Here is a 17,014-nt window from a genome sequence, read left to right as displayed (position 1 = left end):
CAAGGTCACATAGCTAGAAGCAAGGATTCAAACCCAGATCTGTCTGAATCCAAAGGCCAATCCACCTAACCGAGCTACGCTATGGTGCCTATTTCCACGACAGTGGCTGATGTTTCTTTTAGTCAAATGAAAAGAGAAACTTGGTATCATTTGAGGCTTGAGGTATGCATGTCAAGAAAAATGAGGCATAAAGAGACAACTCAACCTTAATTATATTATGTGACTGCAAGGCTAAGATCAGAAACAGGAGGGCAAATTCCTTTTTTCTCATAATGTATCTTTTCATACTGCAGATGCAAAAGACAAAGCCAGATATGCAAACACTTACATTCCAAGATGTACATTAGCACAGATATTGAACAAGCATAAAAGACTGAATTCCTGAATAATAAATCGTAAAAATTCAAATTACAGTCAGTCTTTCATTCTCTAAGGTAAGAGGAATAACAAAGATAACTGACATCAGAGACAAACCAAAATATTCGGAGACTGATTTCTACCTCTCATCTTCAAACCCTTTATCGATTGCTAAAAGTGGCAAAAGTAATTTCCCTTTCACCTCTCTCCCTGCCATGTCTAAGGTGCATGTGCAAACAAGCAGGAAAGGATCCACAGACAAGGTATAGTCAGGAGGCCGAGAGCCTGGAAAACTGGGAGGAAATCATTCACTGTTGCTTGGGAATTATCTCTATTCAGAATCCTAAACCATGACATACTAACTGAAGCTTTAAAAGCCAAATATTCCATACAGAAGCTTATCTTTTATTTGACTCATTCTACAAAGATGAAAAAAGAAGCAACTCGCCCAAACTCTATACTTTTGCATCTCTTTAAGACAACTTCAGCAGTTTGAAAATAAGTATTTTGAATAGCAGCACCACTTGCAATAGTATAAAAAGACAGAAAACATTCCTGGTTGGTTATATATGCACGAGCAGTATGGACAATATTTACCTTACAGTGAGCTGGACCTTGCTCACGCAAAAGCTTATACTCAGGCTGAATCTTGCTGAAACGGGCTAACTCATTCGCAAGACACACTGAGGTTTTCTCTTTGGGGTGTGCCATGTTAGAAGGAACTGAAAAATAATGTAAGACCATTGAAATCAACTAGCAGTATGCAGACTGCTGCTCTCTCAGGGATATGAAAAAAGAGGAGAAAACTAAAGGTCTAAGGATTTAGAGCAGCAGTGATGCAAAACTGCAAACCACACTGGGAGAACATGCCTGAAGACAGCGGGGCTCTTCTCTGAACCAGATGAGGCCAGGTAACCTAGGAGAGGGTGTCTTCAACAGAGAGAGTGGAAGTCAGGGTAATAACTGAACCACAGCAGGCAAGCAAGATCTGAAAGCAGATGAAGCAATGCTATTATAACCGACCGAAGGAATAACAAGGAGATCTTCTGAGCAGACACACGCTGGTTACCACAACAGCTGTCAGCTGTACCCTGTTCGTTATTTCACAAAACTCAACATGCCAATCCCATTTCTCAAACAATGACTCTCGTTTTCCACACACTTCTCATTCCTGTGAGTCCCCTAGGTCTGATCTCCAAAGGCTGCCATCCTCAGATCTTAACTATTGCTGAAAATTATAGAAGTAAAATAAAATGGCCTTCATGGGCAGGAGTTTTACAAAGCCGATAAGATGTGGATATAAGAACACATTAGAAGAAAAAGCAATAAATCCCAGAGAACGGAAATAGCGCCACTGGCTTTTAAGACAATCTCAAATGACAAATGTGGGGAAAAGTGAAGCTCTAGGGACGATGACAAGTCAAGACTGCTAGCTGGTGAGCCAGTCCGAGGAAGTCTAGAGGTAGTGTGATAAAGCCATGCGGCTGAGAGTGGGACACGCTAACACTCTAAAAATAGATTTACAAAGTAAAGGAAATGAGATGAAAGGGAAATTGTCAAATACAAGGGGCTGAGAGGAATTTGTTGTAAGGCGACTTTGGCATGAGACACCCATGCTGACACTCCATTTAACTGGTTTTGCCACTTGGGGGTGGGGAGCAGAATACTGTTTTTAGTTTTATTCAGGTGTTTCAAGTCTTTTCTAATCAACGAGCAGATTTAGCTCATTTTTAGTTTCCTAATAATCAGACTTGAATGCTCCTAAACTTATTTCCTTTTTAAAAATCTGTTTCTTTGTTAAATCTCTAATTGGTACTCAATATGACTTCTGAACTACCTTTGGAATCTCCACAACTGAAACTTATTCAAAATAACAATTAACGAATGTCAATGCACTCTTTTGCTTGCCAATAAATCTGGCTGCCCCTCTGCTTGGGATAAAATCTTACAGACATACAAAAAGGGGGCTTACAACTACAAATGTTCTTTGTCAGTTCTGGGAAATAATTTTAAAAGCAGAATTTTCCCATATAACAATAAATATCCAAAGTGGTATTTATTTTTCAATTCTCTCTGCCAGCCATCACTTTATAATAGACAAGGCTTTATAGTTTAGTTTTCATCTCTCTTTTTTACACTTTGAAATGCTCTGTCAACAAAGGGCTCCATCAACCCAATACATAACCAAGTGTTTCATATCTGGGATAAAGAAGCTTGAGTGCTAATTCTTTCATCTGCTTCTTGAAAGTGAATATGAGAGCTCTCTACATCTGCAATCTACTTATCAATTTGGAAAACAGGCTGAGAAAACATTTGAAACAGAAGACACTTGGATTCATACGCTTACCTGCAGCTGCACTGGTGGATGTAATAGATGCAGAGGGTAAAGCAGAGTTTTGAATAGGTCTACCTGCATTTTCAGAGGGCAGAGAGCTAGCAGTAGAAGGAATACTCATCAAAGGCTGTGAGAGAAGAGGCTGGTTCTTGTTCAATATTTGGCTCCCTGAGAGAGCAACAGATGGGTTCTGAACTTGCACTTGAACTTGAGACATGGTCACTTTCAACAAAAGTGACAAGTGCAGGTAAACAGCTTTCAGTGCAGGTTAATTCACTGCTATGAAGTCTAAAGTTCTACCTAAAAGTTGTAAGGGAAAGAAAATAAAAAGGTAAATTATAGAGGAGATATGTAATTGCCAATATTCAGTCAAAATTGGTGTCATCTACTCAAGTATGAAAATAGCCCCAATTAGCATGTAGCTATGTTGATGTATTAGAACTGTGTTTATCTTTGGTATACAGTAAGGTTCCTGGCCCTGTGACTTTCTGACAGTGTTTTTAAATGACTTACAATACCCACATGCTCTGCATGTTCATTTTATGAAGAAAATCAGTAGAGTATAATGTTTATTGTTGAATATTAAGAATTATAAATTGCAGCTTATATTCAAAATGCAAATTTAAAAATATGGAGTAGTCTTTCCACAGTATATGGAATATGGTAAAGGCTTCTAGCCTCAGAATTATAAGCAGCAGAAAGCAAACTGGGTTGTAACATCATTAGTAAGTGAATGTAAACACTGTTTCTATTTAAGGGCCTGGTGCTCAGAGTGGCACCTTTAGAGCTTTCCTTTAAGTTGACTGAAGAATTTCTCACTTGTTTTTTTCCCTTATAATGGTTTTCTTAGAGGTCTGAGATGATCTCATTTAGTTACAGACCCCAAACAAGAAAATTGTTGCACCCACATCAATGCTCTCGATGCTGAGAAATTATCTGAATAGCAAAGACCATACTATAGTATTTGTACTATTAAAAGGAAGAGTGGAGATGATGTAGGAGAGAGGAACGAATTTCAGACTGGCAATTTTATTGCTGTGGCTGATGGGGGTAGAACCTGGAGAGCAGAGAAAATTGTTTACTCCGGCTTATAAGCTCCAAAAACATTATTTCTAAATATTACATTTCAATTTCCTCATAAGTCAAAAATTAAGGATAATTCTGCTCATTTTCATGCCCATCCTTCAAAAAGCTGAAAATATTGAAGGCAAAAGTACTCAAAAATAACCAGTAGCAACAAAGAACAGAAAAAGCCAGCCAAAAAGAAACGAGCAAACTAACAAATTAGAACTTTTATTAGAGTAATCGTCTGTCATTTTAACCTTATAAAAGTCTCGAAACAATTTTTAATGAAAGTTGGACTTCTAGAAAGAGATGAATGACCAAAGCAATTAAGTTACTTGAAGAGTCCTGGCACATTCTCTCTTGCTGAGAGCAAAAACAGGACCGCAAAACTCACAACGAAGCAAAAACCCCAGCTGAAATACAACTTTGGATAATAGACGCATAAACATTTCCCTATTCAACAAAATTGCCCGATACTGCAGAGGTTCCTTGTTTACTTCTGGAATCAGAGCAAAATAACTGAGCTCTGCTGAAGATCTAGATAATGGTCTTCCCAGACGAGCTGCCATTGTCAAGAAAACAAGTCCAGAACCCTTTAAAGTCAGCTATGACCTTGTTTCCTTGCTTTTATTTCCTTCAGCTGCCAAAATAGAAATATTTCCCTCTCAATCTTCTCCTTCCTGCTTTTACTCACCCCCTTCTTCTTTCTAAGCATGGCCTTGAGGGCATTTTTCTACCAAAAGAAAAAAAAAAGTCTTTTATAGTGTACTCACAACTTCAGGATACCAACCACAGGTCACAGGTCAAAAAATAGCCAAAGCAAGGTGTTTGCTTCAGAGTTTGCCTGTATCCCAGAAGGAGCAACCCGAGTCCGCCCTGGGTGGCTCTCAGAGTCTGAGACTGAATGAATGAACTAAATTTAGAAAGGGAGGGGCCCCCAAAGGGATCTTTTTGGCTAAGGCTGTCTACAGCAGGCCCACTGCCAGTATTTCCATCACAGACGTAAATGTATAGGTTTTCTAGAAGTGGAGAAAGGGCACAGGCTTTTAATTAAGACTGTCCCAAAAAAATGTTAACCACAAGTTCACCAGGAGGAGTTATGTCTTTATAACAATTGGTTGAAACAAGCAGTCCAAAACTGCAAATAAAAAAGTGCTAAATCCTCCTAAAAAGGCTGTTTACAAATTTTTAATTTCCAACAACACGACCAATAGTAAAAGTCAACAAACAATACTCATTTGCTAATATATTTTTAGTCATTTGCTAATTTAACACTTCTATGCATCTTTAGGCCTGAAAAGAGAATCTAAAGCAGTAGTCTTAAAGGGGGTAATCTTGCTCCCCAAGGGCATGTGACCATGTCTGGAGACATTACTTGGTAGTCACAACTGGGAAGTAGGAGGACCTACTAGTATCTAATGGATAGAGGGGCCAGAGATGCTGTTTCCAGCATATACTAACCCACAAAATAAAATCTTACTAATATAACAAGTAGCTTATATTCTTAGACAGGAAAAGAAAATCTTTTCATCTCAAAAGACTCTAAGAAATTGATGCTTAGTATTTACCCAAACAGATGCTCCTCTCTCAAAGAGAAGGCAGGCAGCAATCACAGTTACAAACAGGGGTAAATATGTTGTTTACACACATAACTCAAAGAACAAATAAAGCTTTTCACTACTGCTATTTATACAGTTCACTGCAACATTCAGGGGAAATACGGAATCATGGAATTTTGGAGTTATTACTTCTGTATAAATTTAGAACCTGTTGCTCAAAAGTACTTTGTCCTGAAGATTAAATCCTTAACTGAAATCTTGTTTTTTCCTTTAAACCTATCTTTAAGGGTTGTTTTCCACCAGATAAATTAGAGACTGAAGAGAGAGATCGAAATGCTTTGTTGGAGTCTTCTTATAGAATAATATTTTACACAAAGTCAAGTTAGGTCGAAAGCGTGAAACAAAGGTTGCTCAGTTTTCCCCAGCACTGGAAACACCTTTGACTGTTAGGCCTGTATAGGCTGCTATTTCTCTACCTCCTGCCTCCAGCACAGATGAGGGCTATGGTTTTTTCCTATTTGAAGAGCTTTAGACAGTAACTTAGGAAAACATTCATCTTATTCTCAAATCCTAAATTTATGAAGCATATATTAGCACTACAACACCAACAGGGGTGATATAACAGAATTATGGGTACCTCTTTTTAAAAAACTTCTAATTCCAAGTCTCCCCCACCCCTCCAAGGTTCTAAATTTGGCTTGGTGACACAAAAAACTTTTTAAAAAAGTCTCACCTTGGCTGACATCTTCCATTTTACAAGTGCCAAGTACTTTTTAATGGGTTGTAGAGAAGAGGAATATGGGCACATGAACTCTACAAAAACATTTTTTAAAATTATACATGATGTACTAAAAAGTGATTAGGTATAAAATGCATATTCCTCACTCAGCAGTGAATCTGCCAAGACTAGACCATACACAAGAAGGCAGACCCTTGTAGAAATAGTTTAGACGACTATCTGCAGTAGTGCTTAGTCTGACTCACTTTCAACTAACAGACTGTTAAATCACTGTAGAATGAAATAACTATTTCAGCAATTATGGAAAAAAATCATTTGCAATATCTAATTTTTAACTGGATTAACTCATAATTTATAATGAAGTAACTATACTTTTGCATAATTGACTTATTTGCCATCGTAATAAGTGACGTTTCCAAACAAGAAGTGCTTAAAAAAAAAAAAAAGACGGAAAGAAAGAAAAGAAAGGAGTCATCCCAATTCTGGACGAGATTTTAAGATAGCCATAAACACTTCACTAAGTCTCTCCTATTCAATGCCCTTCATTAAATCTTATGTAGTATGGGTACACAGATACAAAGGGGTACTCCAGTTCCTTCCCATGAGAAAGCATTAGCAATATCAACAGCAATTTTAGGATATATCCACTCAATATTCAATAAAAATTTATTAATTATCAATTATATGCGAACCCTTACATGGCAGACTGTACATTCTCCAGTGAGACTCTATTTGTTAAATGTTTTCCTCAAAGACAGAGAGATCTTCAAGCAACCAACTGTAAATCTATTCATCTGTTTTCTTTAGTTTGAGGCTCCGCTCTCAAAGACTGTCAACAACAACAAAAAAGTTAAGGAATAAATCATTTTTCCTACAATAGTACTGAAATACACCTAAAATACCTTTACACTCAACAGTTATTTGCCAGATCCTTTTCTGATACATTTTTCTAGCTGCAATATGGTTGTATGTTTTCTCTAAGTAAACTCACTTCCCCTCCCCATCTCCCGTCATCCCCTGCCCCCTGGAAACAGCAATTCATTGACTCCAATAATTATCTAAACTCCTGTAGACAGGGCACCTACAAGTATAGAAACATGGCAGTCACTATCATCCTACATAATCATTTCCAAAAAGACAATGTCAAGCAAATAATATCCAATACTAAAATGTTCTTTAAAAGAAATATGACCAAACTACTTAAAAGAAGGGGGAAAAAAAGACCGCTATGTGTTTGGTGCTCAAGAGAAAGACACAGGACAGGCAGCCCTGAGGAGGCACAATCACTTACAAGACAATCAAATCAGCCAGAAATAATGCCTGGAAACAACCCAGGCTGTTCAAGACCTTTGCATCCAATACAAACGACTGAATGTGGCCCCTGTCTCACACTTGGCCCAGTGCCAACTGGGCAATGGAGGCTTTTCTTTCCACACAAATGTACCCATTGGGTGGTCCATTTAAAGAAACACTTCCTAAAAGAGAATTCATTATTAATCGTTCATCTTAGAAATACCATCACACCACGCTATGTACTAAAGTGAAAAAAAACATTTACCTCCCAGTCCAATAAGCTATAAACCTTAATTTCTTTTCTAGCTTTCAAACCTTACCAAACTCCCCTCTTCAAGAAATTCTTAAAAATAACCATGCTCAAACATATTATTTTTGTAAATATGAAAGTATTTTTAAAATCTAAACTTATAAACACACAGAAAAATGTTTTAAACCAACCAAAATGAATTCAAGATATGTCAGAGATTTTTAAGAGTAGTACTGTGTGACATATTCTTGAATAAGAAGGGGCTTGGTTCAACAGTTAACTGGCTTTTCCTTTCAGAAAAGGGAAATTGTAGTCTGTAACCATGTGCCATCTACCTAGAAACATGCCTGAATTTACCATCATCTTCATGCAAAACAGACCAGTGCCAAGACCCAGTTTCTAAGAAACCAGCCTTGCTGCTAAGTAGCAACCAACAATGTTAAATCAGACCAAATTTGTGGCTTTCAGTTCTACTCCCAATTCAGATAGCAATTGTATATCTAATTCTTGGCAATTCACTGCCCAGTGCCTCAGTTTCCCCAAATAACTTTGTAATAAGATATCTGACAAAGTCTCAGTCATACCAATCTGAGAGTTAAAACAATGAAGGAATCCTGAGGCTTAGTAAGTTATTCAGTTCTTTGAAAATAAAACCATTAAACAGATTCAGTGTAATAAGTGTAAATCCATTCATTGAGCTTTGTACAACTTTTCTAATTTCCTCATGCTTCAATGTCCTCATTCTCAAAGAAAGTTGGGTTAACTGTCCACTAATTACTACTTCAGAGATACAGTATGATGTGGTTTCAGCTCTTAGAGGGAAAGAACTAAAAAACACAAAGCAGTGTCAATGCCTGTAGTGTATTTTTCAGTGCCCGATAAAATCAGTGTCTGTAAAATCCTAGGAACATTTTTGGTCTAAATGATCACAAGCAGCCAGTGGTAAACGGAACTTGATCATAACCCTATCTCATGACAGAAAACAATGTTGAATTATTTCCACAAGTTTGAAAACCAAGTTTAACATAAACAGTCTGAGAAATCAAAGGCCAACTACAAGTTTCTATGACCAAGATGCTTACTGATAGAGTGATGTTAATGGTAACTTTAGTGGTCAATTTTCATGTCTCTACATTTAAAGTATATGGCAGTGCTGGCTAGAGGGTTTTACATTTTTCCCAACAATTTACCCTGTATTTAATTACTTTCTAATTAAATCTCAAGAGTAAAAAGAAATCCAAACTGTATAAAATCTCTTTTCTTTAATATTACAGCCAAAAGTAAGTCATTTACCACACGATCACTGTAGAATTTAAAAATATTATAGATTATGAACAGGCCTGAAATTACAGAGTCAAATGAGGTATACCTTAAAAAGAGGTGCTCCAGGAACAATGTTGTTTTGGTTCAGGTCTGAGAGGTTATGTGGTTAGAAAACTCCTGGAAAATAAGAAATAATAATTTACTTTTTCTGAAAACGAAGATATATAGTGCTAAAGTTTGGTGAAACCTAAAATTTACAAGTAAAGAACTTTCTGAAAACATGATGGCACGGCTTGAAGCAGCATACTAGAGAGTCTACAAAAGACACGACTGCTTGGGAACTAGATAAAGAGTACTTTGCAGAGACACGAACATAAGAGAGCAGAAATTTTCTTTTCCAGTCTCAATTACATCCTAGAAAGAGAGCTGTGATTAATACCTAAGAATTAAAAAAAAGAAAAAGAAAAGAAATGGACATCAAATATTGCCTGATTACGCAAGCCTAATTTTTAAACTTTTAACTATTGTCTAAATATTTTCTTGGTAAATGTCCTTACCATGTGCTTGGTGATGCAAATACAATTACACAGGAAATTTTACCAAAAGGCACCCGAACATAAATATTCTTACATTAAGTTGCAAAATATGAAAAAGCACATTATCTCTAGTAAATCCAAATCATAATTATTCATTAGAACTGGATTTCAAGTGGCATAAGAGTTTAATTCTCAAACTTTCAGGTCTGCTTCATCTAGAGGGTCTCCCTTTTCAAATGCTAGCAATCAGTAGCAAATAGATTTCCTTACCTTGAGATGCTATTTGCATTTTTACAACATAAATTTTGCTCATTTCAATTTCTTACTGCTACTGTAACTTAATAAACAATAAAAAGTAGCTGCTCACTGTCCAAATGATTCTAGAAAATCATGAGCTCTAATTCATTCTTTGGTATTTTAACAACTCAAGTTCTTTTTGTAAACAATGTACTAGACTAACAACCTTCCAATCTAGAACGCTTTGTTCCATAATCTCACCCATTGAAAAGACTAGCATAAATGGGAACTGAAAAAAAGCCTCTGAGCAGCCCAAACAGATGTCTAAGACCACACATTAGAACCCAAGCCTTTTACCAATGGGCTTCCCTCAATTCAAACCCATCTATGCTGAACAATTATGATAGATTTGGGTATCTGGTTTTCTAGCCCAAACCAGAAGTTAAAGAATTAGACTGGAAAAAAAAGGATCTGCTCAAGTCAGACAGATACAAAACAGTAAGAAACAACCGTCAACAACTCAAAGTAAAAAGGGTAAGGGAAAAATACAGCAGTCTGCAACCATTTGGATTTCAAACATCTTTACACAAGTGACAGCTGAGATTCACATACACATTCACACTTCCATGAGTAAACATTTTTTGAAATCCTCCAACCATTTTAAAATAATAATCTAAAACCATCATGGTTATTACCAGTATATGTATATAGTTCTTACTCCAAGTAGAAGCAAAATAAAAAGACTGGGTTAAGCCCAATTTCCTTTCTTTCCCACTCAAGAAAGCTTTATTCTCTCAAAATAATTATTGAACGCCTATTATTTGCAGGCACTATTCTAGGTACAGGGGAGAGAGAAGCACACAAATAAGTTGTAGTCTCTGTCCTCATGGGATTCACATTTGAATAGGAATAACCCTACACACAAAACAAATTTAAATAATTCACAGTGGCATTTTAATTAGTAGTAACAAATCAATTATGATATACATCACTTCATAACTACAGAAGACAAAAAGAAAGTAAAAGAGCTCTTAGCTGCAAAGTGTTGAGTTAGGGTAAGGGCAAACCAGCTAGCACATGGCTGTCTGGGTGTGGTGGATAAAATTCTTGACTGTGGATCTGAGTTGGGGTCTCAATGTTGGTGCTCAGGTGAATAAATCCTAGCAAGTTACACCTGTAGGCTTCAACTTTTTACTGTATTAAATGGGGTTACCACCACCAATTTCAGATGATTAATAAAACAATAATCCTAAGATTCTTGAGTGAATTAACTGGTAATGTAGATGAAATGCTTGTAAACTATAACATGTCATACCAAAGTTAGCTGTTAAATATCACTTTCTTAGGGCACATGGTACCTGACATTATAAAATTAATGAACCACGTTAAAAACACTATTTAAGGAAAAAAATGTAGCAAACTTAAAAACTTATCAAAAAAATAATTTTGTTTTACTTTATTCTTTTTTACGTTTGGTGCTTAAATTGATAAATTCTCAGTTGATAGGCAAATTACTACCTAAAAGCAGTCACACTCTAGATGTTCCAGGTTGTAAAGGTTCACTCAACTACAACCAAAAGGAAACTTATTTACCTAACTACATTTGACTGTCATTTAGGTAAAAGGTCATGAAGCCTCAATGAGCAGGTTCGTTAAATTTCGTTACAAAGAACATAAGCCTCCAAGCATAGTCAGACTTATCATTATGTATAAATTATTTTCTTTCTGATAGAGGAAAGGACTGCCTAGCATTTTGTACAAAATCACAATGTCATCAGCAGACAATGGCCCTATTTGTATGAGGGTGGAATCTGCAAGTGTAGAAAATTCATGCCTCAGTTAATTTTAATCTATAGAAAGCAAGGACTTCGAAAAAGCAAAAATGTGAGAGAATCAGACAAAATCTGGTTAGATCATAAAGCTCATGCCTGAGGGGAGCCAATATAGTAAGAACTTAAGAAGCATCATCAGCTCATCTCATTTCCAGAAAAGACACATTTCCAACACCCTTTATTGCTTAATGAGACATATGCCATTACGGACTACAAGGTTGCCTCAGTTAAGGTTAAACACAGAATGGAAACTTATACATCATCTCACTAAAACCCCAAATCCAAAGGCAGATTTAATTTCATTGACCTAGCCTTTTCAGAATAGCCGTTAAGAGATTACTGCCTCGGGAGAGAACTAGAGGCTTCTTATTCAGGAGACCACTGATTCAAAGAAAATAAAGAAATTGTTCAGCAGGCAGTTCAATACCAAACAGAAAGTGACATTAAATATTCCCAATACCATGAGCCAGGAAATAGATGTTTCCAGCAATGGCTGGAAAGCAGAGAGAGCAACAACCACATAAAGTTAATTAGAAGCTCAGCTAACTCATTACAAATAAAGCAGAGTACTGTAATTCTAAATTAATTTTCTTGGAAACAACCTTGTCTATAGTTAATAAACCATTTTTAACAAACTTCAATCTGACCTTTCAGATTCCTTTCCTGCATCAAATAACCCTCACCCCGTAATCCTAACCTGGCACATGGTAAGAGCTCAACAAATAGTAGCAAAAATATTATTATCCAGCAAATTCACTAATCTTGTGCTCAGTTACATAAATATCTATAAACATAAACTTATAGCTACATACCACTTGTAAAAAAATATTTTTAAATGAGAAGAGAGAACAAGCTGACTAAAATCAACTTACTCAATGGGCAACCAGTTCTAAAACTACATCAAATATAGAGACAATCTGATGAGCAATCATTGTAATTTAGGGGAAAGACCCTAGGGTACTTAAATAGATTTTCTTAGACTTTGTAGTCTGGTAGACATGACAAAAAAAACAAAAACAAAAACAAAAACAAAAAACAACACCTCTAGGACAATTATGACCTCTATATCGTATTATAATAAAATGACCTGTTTTGTTTCCATTACTATTATAAACTCACAAAGTCATCACACTTCTAAATTATATTCCAGATTAAAGAGCGGATGAGCCACAAATTTAATATTTAAAAGACTAATTTTAATCAAAAACAAATACTTTCTTGGATAAATTTTTCTACTTTTGTTTTTAAATTATTGGCGTGACATTAGTTAATAAAATCAAATAGGTTTCAAGTGTACAATTCAATATGCCATATGTATATTGCATTATGTGTGTTCACCACCCAAAGTTAAATTTCCTTGTTACCATATGTTTGACTGCCTTTTACCTCTATCTGCCTTCCCCCTACTTTTGCTTTCAATAAATATATATTGAGGGAGCCCCCTGAATATACTCCTTTAACAAATAAATGAATGTATGTAATTCTGGAAAATTGTTTGCAGAGAATTTGTTCCTACCTCTACTTACCTGGTGACATAAATCAATTTCACAACAACTTTATTCACTATTATGGGAATGTAAATATTTTTAAAATAAATTAAGCTATTTGCAGTAATCTCAACATTTTAACATTTTCTAAATAATAATATTCTTTGATAAGGTTTTTTAGTTTGGAGCATTAAGTTGTGGGCAAAACAGATATCCAAGCCATCTATCTGGTGGCATTTGTTGAGATCAACCTAGCTATATATTACTCTATTATCTCCTTAGTAAGTGAGAACAAAAATATGGTCAACATTATTCAAGCTTTGCAATACTTGATTAATCGATATTCGCACCTTGGAGTGAAAAATTCATTAAACAATTTCCTTTAAAAAGCAAAGAGTTCTGGAGTCAAAGCAAAATTGAAAACAAAATCAACAAAGCTCTTGGCTTTTAAAGATTTAGGAATACCACCATACAGAACTGTCTCAATTTAAAATTAACTATGGTAGATATGCATGCTTAAGCATCTAACATGATGTTGCAATTTACTTTGAAATATATTGAAAATAAAATGGATTAATGAATTAAGAGAGACAGATGGAACAGACATGTGATAAAGCAAGTGTAGTAAAATGTTAATGGCAGAGGGTAGGTGGTGGATATAAAAGTGTATGATAAAAGTCTTTAAACTTTGTTATATATTTGAAATTTTTCATAATGTTGGGTAAAACTAACCATAGGAACCAACATGTCTTCTCATATAGTTAAAGCTCTACCTTGTAAATTATATTTCTGGCAATCAATAGCACAAATGCTACAGCCTTGATTTTGATGACGTTTTATTTAAGGAAAAGGTCAGGTAGAAAATTACACCAGAAGCATTTTCACCACAAAGGTCTCCATCACCAGAAGTTAATTTAAAACAACCTGTCACAGGTCTAATGTGAAACAAAATCTGTCATAAAATTCTCTAAACACTTCTGAAGTCTCCAAAATCCCATTCTGAGAGAAAGAAAGCAACCCCCAAAGCTCTCATTTGAAAAGTTTACATTTCCCCAAATTGAGCAATTCTGTGTCCCTAAGTAGGACAACGAATAAGATGATCCAGTTTAGAGGCTCATAAAAACAAGGCCCTGGAACTGACTTATGACATCCTACAAAAAGACACCTTTTTTCATGAAAGTTTCATCTTTATGCCAGTAAATTTCATTCTTGCTTTATCCAGTAAAAGGACATCAGAGAAAGTTGCTCGACAAGCTGAGACCCACTCTGTGCCTCCTTTGTTAAATACCTTCCTCACTGTTTCACTGGGGAGAGATTCAGGATGAAGCCGCTCAGGACAGTCCCAAGTTTAATGATTACACCCAGAATAATGTTAATGGGCTGGACTTCAGAATGGGGCGGGGGGGGGGGCGCGGGGGTTGTTAGTTCTAATACTCATGCTTATTTCTAAACTTAAGATAATCTGTATTTAAATGAACTTTCTGGCTGAATCTTAAAAGAGAGCAATTTAGTCTGAACAAATTGTATTTATGGTAATAATTTCAAATGCTTAAAAGTTTTACTTTAAGCCTACTGGGAAGCACTAAGCATTTTTTTTTTTTTAATAAAGTACATTATTGTGTCCTTAGACACCAAATTGTTTTCTTCTCTCCTAAGTTAATTTTAAGAGGTATGCATATCCCTTCCCCATCTCCCAGGTTATAATAACTAAAACATACATTTCGCTGTACCTGATCAAGCTCAAAAATAAACCTATGCAAGTGAAAAAAACAGTATTACAGGTCTAAAAGCTAGAAAACTGTCCATGACCAGAAATGTGAAAATTAAGTAATAATGACAATATATTCCTGTCAACTTCCATTGTAGGAAAGGTCCCTTTTTGAACAAAAAAAACAGAAACATCTTTGCTGTGCATTCGTACTTCCTAAATTTGTAAATACAGCAGATGGGAAGGTAGTCTTTGGAAAATAATTCTACCACAGAGTTTTGAAATCAAATATTCTTTGCTTAAGTCTTAACCTAAGGTGATAGCAATACACAAGGACTGTAAAGAAACTTTGAAAGTTTCATTATGAATTATTAACTGTTGTTTAACTTTGACACAAAGTTATTCTCCATTAAAAGTGGTTTAACAGGTAGATCTCTACCAAAACAAGTTTAGGGATCCATATTTCTTATTGTTTTTTAATTATAGATATTAATAGCTCAAGAACTGCTGCTTTTGCACATAAAGAAGCCAGGAAGTATTTTGGATGACTCTGAGGGGGGTAAGCACTGAATCAAGAGCTAATTCAGTTGCTCATTCTTTTTCCTGCTGTGTAGTACTCATGTAAAAGAGATGATAAGCCCAACAAACAAAACGAGAACTGTAATTCTAATCAAAGTAAATTTTGTGACAGAATAAGAGTCTGAGGCAATTTGGTAAAATTATATGATGTTTAGGATTTATTTCAAAATAACCCAGTTTGGGGGAGGCGGTATTATATGAAACAAGATTGACTCTGGCTATGAGTTAATAATTGTCAAAGCTAAGTGACCAATACGCGGGGATTCTCTGTACTATTTGACTTTTGTATGTTTTCCGTAATAAAGTTTTTAAAAATTGGGTTATATATATAATATTAAAACATCATCTCCCTATAATTTTCAATATGGCAGAAAACATTTGTCTTCTGTTGCTTGTATAGTTGTTTGCTTACGTGTTTTTAAAGAGTCAAAGATTTTAAACTAGAAAGGATGGTAAGACTATGTGTCAGAAAATTCTAGGAAAATGTCAGTAACAAGGAGGCCACTTTGCATCATGTGTGTTATTATTAAGATGGGTGTAAATCAAAACAGTTTCAGTTCAGTCAGGAATTTACTACCCAAAACAATCCAACATACAGGAGGATCACTCAGTAGAGTGAACACACACTCCTTACTCTTCTGTCAATTTGAACCTCCATGAGCTGCAATTCCTTAATGACGGGTACACCTATATCACTAAGTACAGAACTAGAGAAACTCAGTAGTATCTTTCAATCAGTTTGCAGTTTTATAAATCCCACCTGTCACCAGGACGCCTGAAACTATTCCCTCTACAATCTAACTGTATTTTTAGTTTTACTTCAACAAGCAGCAATGCGATTTACATTTGGTAAGCACACTGATCCTTGAAAGCCCAAAATCAACCAAAAAACTGGTCTAACAACTCTCTTTCCACCACCCTCTAAACAATTAAAGCTACAAGCAAAAGGGAAGAGTGACCTTAAAAACGTCCCCACAGCCAGAAAACAGAGGCAGAACAGACTGAAGCACACATCTTCCCCGGAACAGAAGAAAACTTCCACATAAGCAATACTGCGACACGGAGGTGGGGCAAGGGCTTAAAAGGAAAGTCGGCCAAAAAGGACGGAGGGAATAAAAGCAGCTGCAGTGAAAAAAGTTAGAAGTCAGAGATGTAGCGCAAAGAAAAACAGACATTTTCCAGCTTCCTACATCCCCCTCCTGAGCATGACACACACCAAGTGCTCCAGAAAGGTTTGCTGAACTCAAGAAAAGCTTCTGCCAGAGACATGCCCAGGAATGAAATGACAACAAGAAGCCGGATGATAGGAAAAATGCATAGGTTGACCATACTGAAAGAGCTGGTGAAAATCTTGCAGTTGGCTCAGCGGAGATGGAAATAACAGCAACTATCTTTTACAGATTACCTACTTACAGTGTCCCAATTAAACGTACACCTTTCTCTGATATTAACCCAAAACAATAAACCGGCGCTGACGGTGGGCACGCTCAGCATTTCTGCCTCTAAGGAAGCCCAAATGGGGAGGTAGGTCAACTTCTGTCCATTCTACCCACCATATTATACCTTAATATCACGCTAATAAATTATGTAGACTGTTTATTGGGACACGCTGTGGGTCTGGCACTCTCTGATAAGCGCTTTACGCGCCCCAATTCACTGAACCATAACAGCGTTAAGAGGCAGGGATGGCATTCACCCCTTTGCAATCAAGACACAAAGAGTTTAAGTGACTTGCCTAAGGGGTCATAGCTGGAATTTGTACCCACGCTGGACA

At 36.1% G+C, this 17,014-nt stretch overlaps 1 protein-coding gene across 10 annotated transcripts in view; it reads right to left on the bottom strand.

Moving 5' to 3' along the window:
- STAU1 (staufen double-stranded RNA binding protein 1) overlaps positions 1-17,014 on the bottom strand; it is a 51,437-nt gene that overhangs the window by 27,735 nt on the left and 6,688 nt on the right. For 3 of the 10 annotated variants that reach the window (XM_023534046.1, XM_023534044.1, XM_011366001.2), the window contains exon 2: positions 8,968-9,038. The exons of 1 other annotated variant lie outside the window; for it this stretch is intronic. Coding sequence is in view for 5 of the 9 variants with exons in the window: in XM_023534042.1 (XP_023389810.1) it covers positions 955-1,079; positions 2,705-2,909 (330 nt within the window). In the remaining 4 variants the exon portion in view is untranslated. Of the gene's footprint in view, positions 1-954; positions 1,080-2,704; positions 2,993-6,753; positions 6,885-8,967; positions 9,039-17,014 lie in introns of those variants that run through there. 6 more of the 10 variants (XM_023534042.1, XM_023534045.1, XM_011366005.2 and 3 more) reach the window with 6 other exon arrangements.

Source organism: Pteropus vampyrus, unplaced genomic scaffold (assembly GCF_000151845.1).
Source record: "Pteropus vampyrus isolate Shadow unplaced genomic scaffold, Pvam_2.0 Scaffold117, whole genome shotgun sequence".
Classification (NCBI taxonomy): Eukaryota; Metazoa; Chordata; class Mammalia; order Chiroptera; family Pteropodidae; genus Pteropus; species Pteropus vampyrus.
The sequence above is the reverse complement of the archived record's forward strand: the minus strand, read 5'-3'. Positions and strand labels throughout refer to the sequence as shown.